This window comes from Pleurodeles waltl, chromosome 3_1, assembly GCF_031143425.1.
Source record: "Pleurodeles waltl isolate 20211129_DDA chromosome 3_1, aPleWal1.hap1.20221129, whole genome shotgun sequence".
Classification (NCBI taxonomy): Eukaryota; Metazoa; Chordata; class Amphibia; order Caudata; family Salamandridae; genus Pleurodeles; species Pleurodeles waltl.
The window spans coordinates 1,393,036,123-1,393,042,122 of record NC_090440.1 but is presented as its reverse complement, the minus strand read 5'-3'; the positions used below and the strand labels follow the sequence as shown (position 1 = coordinate 1,393,042,122).

General features: G+C 40.5%; 1 protein-coding gene across 18 annotated transcripts in view; it reads right to left on the bottom strand.

Moving 5' to 3' along the window:
• PUM1 (pumilio RNA binding family member 1) overlaps positions 1 to 6,000 on the bottom strand; it is an 859,012-nt gene that overhangs the window by 830,900 nt on the left and 22,112 nt on the right. For all 18 annotated transcript variants that reach the window (XM_069224905.1, XM_069224910.1, XM_069224908.1 and 15 more), the window contains exon 2: positions 977 to 1,350. In XM_069224905.1, coding sequence (XP_069081006.1) covers positions 977 to 1,339 — 363 coding nt within the window. In that variant the 5' untranslated portion in view covers positions 1,340 to 1,350. The remainder of the gene's footprint in view (positions 1 to 976; positions 1,351 to 6,000) is intronic.

Here is a 6,000-nt window from a genome sequence, read left to right as displayed (position 1 = left end):
GTGGCAGTGGATCCCCTGCACATTTGTCTACCACATTGACAGATAGATTACAATAGGTCAGAGCGCTTGACCCAAAAAAAAATGTGCTGTTTTTTTTTTTCAAGCCGTGGTTGTCTCACTACTGTATGAATCATACAATTCTCAAAACAAACTAATGAGCAATACCTCTTTAGGCAGTTGGAGGGGATGTCACTTTCTTCCACAGCAACATGTCACAAGAGAGTTCAAGTTTAATAGCAGCACTAAAAGCAAAAATGACTTTGAGCATGTAAACTGTAAAAGACCAATGCTGCAGCATGTATTAATCAACAGAAGGGTCATTAATCAGAAAATCTTAATTTCAGGATGTTTCCCATCTTAAAGGGCACTTATCAAAGGTTATCATGCACTTCCAACAGTTTTTCTTTGTGTGAAAGGAATATGCTTAGTTAAAAATGACAAATTTAGCAGTATCAATATAGGTCAGAAATCAAAAATTAAATTCAACAATAGGATGATTAGCTGTGCACATGGGTTTACTTTTTCGGGTGCACGTAACCAAGCCAGAATTCTATCTTAGCACCCAACAACAAAGCAGAGAACGCTGTGATCTGCAAGAAAATCGACAATGTAATATTTCTATAGCAACACATCTATTAAAGCCATTTATATACAAATAATCATCCATATATACTTGTGTCTACTACAAAGGTAACGTTTTCAGAAGTTGTTTTTAGGCGAACAGTCAACCTCATTTTACATAATGATAAAAAAAGCACAGGGTGTAGATGAAATTTAAAGCAGTAAAGACAGAGGTGGAAGGTTTTAAAATGTAGTTTTGGGCTAAGCCACTTCATTGTGAACAGCCACAGACCTTACAAGTAGACAAAACCTCTAACAAAGAAGACTACCATAGCCCAAAACACTGCTAGCAGAAAAGAGTTGATCCAAAATGGCTTTTCTATTGAATCCTACTGGCAGTTAAAATGATTCTCACCTGATGCTCTGCATGAATATTGTCCCCAGTAGGCCAGCGGTGCTTGCTGTTATTATAGCCTCCTCCACCGCTTCCTCCTCCTCCAAGTTGTTCACCATGCTGTCTCTGAAAGAAGTAATCCACCATTGCGTCGTCTTGTGAGCGACCTGCTACTCCTATTGATCCAGGGACAGGACTGGAGTGCTGTCCGGCTGCCAGTGCCTGATTCGGAGCTGGCTGTTGCTGTGCCTGAGCCCCTGATCCAGATGACAACACAACAGGCATGTTGGGATTAGCTGTATTGTGAGTTTGGTGTTTCAGGTGGGGGCTGAAGGAGTCCTGCCAGAGCACTGTTTTTCCCTTCAACACACATGCAACGCTCATTCCACCAACACCTATAAAACAAAACAAGTTTAAAAAACGATAAGCAAGTATTTAAGTATTTTATAATTCACATGCCAGGGGATTACACAACACCTACATCATGAGCCAACTAGAAAGCAATGAATTGAAGTCAAGGCAAGGAATTGTGCTCTAATGGTTATGTTTCAGTGCTGAGTACCTGGAGATTAAGGTGTCAATGCATGATCCTGGACATTATTAAACCACTTCATTATTTCTGTATGAGATATTTCCCTACGAATAACCACATACATCGCTGTTATTATACGTAGCATACAAGAAATGCTACTTTCAAGAATAGAATAAAGCAATACTTTACTGAAAAGACCGTGGTCAAACATTCTGTTGATGTTAGTAAACAAAGTAAACCTAGATGCTCACAGCCTTTCCCCTTGTAATGGTTTGCCGAAATTTAAAAGAGTTTGGGAGGAATCCATGCATGAAAAGGACAAGCATAAAACTGTTGGTACTGAACATCTAAGTTAGAATGCATTATTTTTTCACAAACATATGAAAAAGGAGTTGGGTTACAATTCTAATTCACATAAATATCAGATGCCTTGACACAACTATTGTAATTGGTAAAGTGAAACCTCATCAGTATTTACTCTTCTACCCAGGGTAATGCCCACTTATGTAAAGTAAGTCAGCAAGTCATTAGACACATTAATCAAGTCATTAGAGGCACTCTCCATCATCAGACCAACCACTACACCCAGGAGGGTCTGGGTACCTCTACCCTGATTGACCCTTTATGCTTTAGTTTGAAAATGTATTTAGGACACATCTTGGGCTACAACATGGAAAGTGGGAACAGGGTAGAGTTAAACTGTACTCTCAAAGAATCGTATTATGAAAGCTTTCATAAAATGAAATTAAAAAGGCAAACAGCAAAATAGCACATAGTACTTGCTTTGACAGTGCCTTTATTTTCATTGCATCTTTAAGATAATCTACATCTGTAGAACCTGGGCAGAAGAACCCAATGGAAGATATAGCAGTGGATAACAATCTTTTCAAAGTGGAATCAGTATCTACCCTCCAACAGCAACAAGCAAGATTTCTTCCTGAAACTTCACTGTCTATTCACACAATGTAAGCGCATCAGTCTCCTAATCCAGGGGGTGGGGACTGAAACAGGACACCATACCCTACACAGGTCCAGTGACTAAACTTTAGAAACTTTACTGATAAAGTCCTACTGAGATACATGCAAGCACACCACCGCCTGCACCTAAAGACAAGAAAATACACCTTCCTTGTGTCCACGGAACAAAAACAAAAATAGATTACTTCCTAAGCAACAATGACCATGATGATGAAACTTCTACACTGTGTTATTGAAAGAGCTAGCCATGAACACAACTGTCTCTAAAGGTAAAATCTGAAAGAGGACCAACACCACCTATAAACTCCTGAAGGACAAAAAGAAGCCTGAAAATACATTTCAAGTAGATCTACAACGCAATGAACTTTCAATTGACTCACTGCAACTACTCTGGGCTGCAAGAAATATTTCATGCAGGGGTTGATGACCAGAGATGCCATTTTAAAATCAAAAGCTGATAAAGAAAGGTGAATTAACGTTAATAAAATTGACACACTACCAGTCCCGTCTAAGTCACCCCTAGGACAACCTTCTCAGAGATTTGGTCAATAGCAATAGGATTTTAACACACTATACATTTAAAGCAGAAAAAGCTGTGTCCGGCTTAAAAAGCTGACACTATGGACAAGAAGGCTACTTGCCATCCAGCTTAAAGAGTCCAGATCAGCTATTCTTGCGATATATAATGCAGGAGGCAACATGCTAACCAGCCCACATGAGATCAACAATTTAATTATTTCTATGTCCTCTCTATAAAAGTATGGACCCCGAAGAATCACCTGGTCAACCATTTTTTACAGGATCTCCAGAATTTGAAGAGATTGACATTACAAACACCAAGGTAGCAGAGGCCCTAAAGCTCTTACCAATAAGTAAATCAGAGGATGAAGACAGAGTCCCCATTGAATTCTTCAAGTTCACAGGTTCTCTCGTGCTCCCCCCTTCTGCCTTACTGACATTCATCCCAAAACCTGACATTAACCTGCTCGTGTGTGATAACCTATCTCACTTTTCATTGCAACACAAAATCCTAGCAGAAATCCTAACCATTAGGCTTGGACTAATCATCTCAAGTTTGATACTCAAAAATCAAGTGGACTTTGTGACCATCTCAAAACTCTTCTGCACTTGCTCTGGCTGTCACCTACCAATTCAAGGGAGAGTGTTGCTGCCTCCAGTTATGCACAGTAGGCTTTTGACAGAGTGGAGTGTAATTATCTCTTCAGGATCCCAGAATGGATGGGCATTGGCCTAATCCTCATCACCATGGTCAATGCCTTTTCAGCAAACCCTTAGTATTGGTGACCTGCAAATTTATTTATTTATTTATTTATTTTTTAATCCACCCATTTATCATTCAAAGGGGCACAAGACAGGAATGTCCCTTGTCACCACTGCAGTTCCCTCTGGCACCCAAAACATTGTCAATAGCGGTAAAAAAAAAAATTAAAAAAAATAGACCGGCATGAAGAGAATATCTACAGCCGCAGGGGCCCTGACGTGCATGTTATATGCAGATGACATCCTTTACTTCCAAGAAAAATCAATGCTAATATTAATTAGCACAATTATAGTGGTCCACGATTTTTCCAGCTACAATATAACGTGGTCAAAGTGAAACAATGCACACAAACAACAAACTACTCTATTTGTGGTATACCATCCAAGAACGATTCCAACAAGCTCAAGAGGCAAGGTATACTAATGTACAGAGATCTCACTTGCATGATCAAGGATAAAACTATTCTCACAGAGTAAATGCCAACAGGTTTTCAACAGTAGGTAGTGCTTCAACTTTCCATCTGGGGACGGTCCATGCAGTCAGGATAATGGCTCCCAGATTCAACCACGTTTTTACCATGACCCCTTTGAAAATAGCCAGGGCATAGCTCCGAAGCCACAACAACTTTATAAAGCAATATATATGAGAAGGTGCGCAATCCAGAGTGGCTGCAGTCAACTTCATTCCACAACAATTTCAAGAGGTCTCAAACTACTAAATATGGAGCTCTATCATGGATGGTGTACTACTTTAACAAGGAATGGATGTCACTAGAATCATGCACAAAATAACATTATGGGGCCACTAGAAGTCAAGAAACTAATGCCTCCTTACGTCCATTCTGGCCAGCTCAACACGTACCCATAGAAAACTGGGCTCTAATGGCTTCCTACATATACACGGGTGCCTATCCGGGACAACTCTGTCATGCTCACTGCACAGACACCTATCCAGTGGACACAATGGGTTTCAAAGGGCATTCAAGTATTGGATGATTTGTTTGCAGGAGGACAATTTAAAACATTCACCCAACAACTACATGATCCGGCTTGAATCAAAACTAGCCCTGGTGATACCATCTGCTATAGCACTGTATTACACATACATTAAAATAAACTGGACACCCTCATCACACACTCTACAGGTATCTACTAAACTGGAACAGTTACAAAAGGCTAATAAAGGGTCTACAGAACCTTGATCTGCCACTGAAAATTGAGAAGAGAACCTTGCTGCAAGAATGAACAGACGCAGACTGAGCACACCTTATGCAAATATAGGGTGAAGGACAAGGGAGGCTAGACAAATTCCTTTATTACATGGCAGTGGTCACCCCATAAGCTACATAACGCGAATATGAGCGCAAGACCAAATCGCCGGAGGAGTGGTAAGCCTGAAGGAGCATGGAACACTGCCTTTGGTCATGCCCGATTCAACCCTACTGGTCTGCAATGTGGTGAATTGTCAAAGTCTAGTACCCTATCTATACAGCCCTCCATGGCACTGGCCTCAACACGATTCCCAAGGCACAGATGCCTTTCCTGTACATGCTCAAAATGTCTAGATACCTCCTTAGGAACCGCCAAGGTATGCGTCCCAAACAATAAAAGCTCACCATAGCTGAATGACTTGAAGCTATGGCAGTACCAGCAGACCATGAGGCCCCTAAGCAACATAACAATCAATTGCAGATCCGTGGAGAGATATGGATTCCCTTATGCTGACTGAGTAGTCCCTGTAACTGATATGTCTGCAATGTCTAGTACAAACCACTTCAATCCTTCAGTACATTGGCCTATACCCATCTACACATACCCCTTTCATGGTGTATTGATGGTTACAGCAAACCTTAAATCAAAATAGCCAGGCACTGCCCCACTGAGCAATATTGCACAAGTGGCTATATGCAAGCTTTTCATGTCTGTACAATATAAAAGATACAGATGATGCATACAGACCATATTGGAGAGGAATTAAAGGAATTATCTTTATTGGTACTTTTTATACTTTAATATGTCGCAATGGGCATGACTGATTTTTCTTACATGGGCGAGAGAGCCCTTGTTCAACAGAATTGCTGATCTTCGTCTCAACCTCTACCTATTAATGTACCTCTGGCCATTACTTGTCGGTTGCCATAATGTTTTGATGCAGAATGTGTATTTGTTTGTTACTGCTCTGAAACTTTAAGCTTTACTGTGGCAGTGGCAAAGAAATCGAGCCAAGGCTCGCACCACTATAGAAAAACAGAAC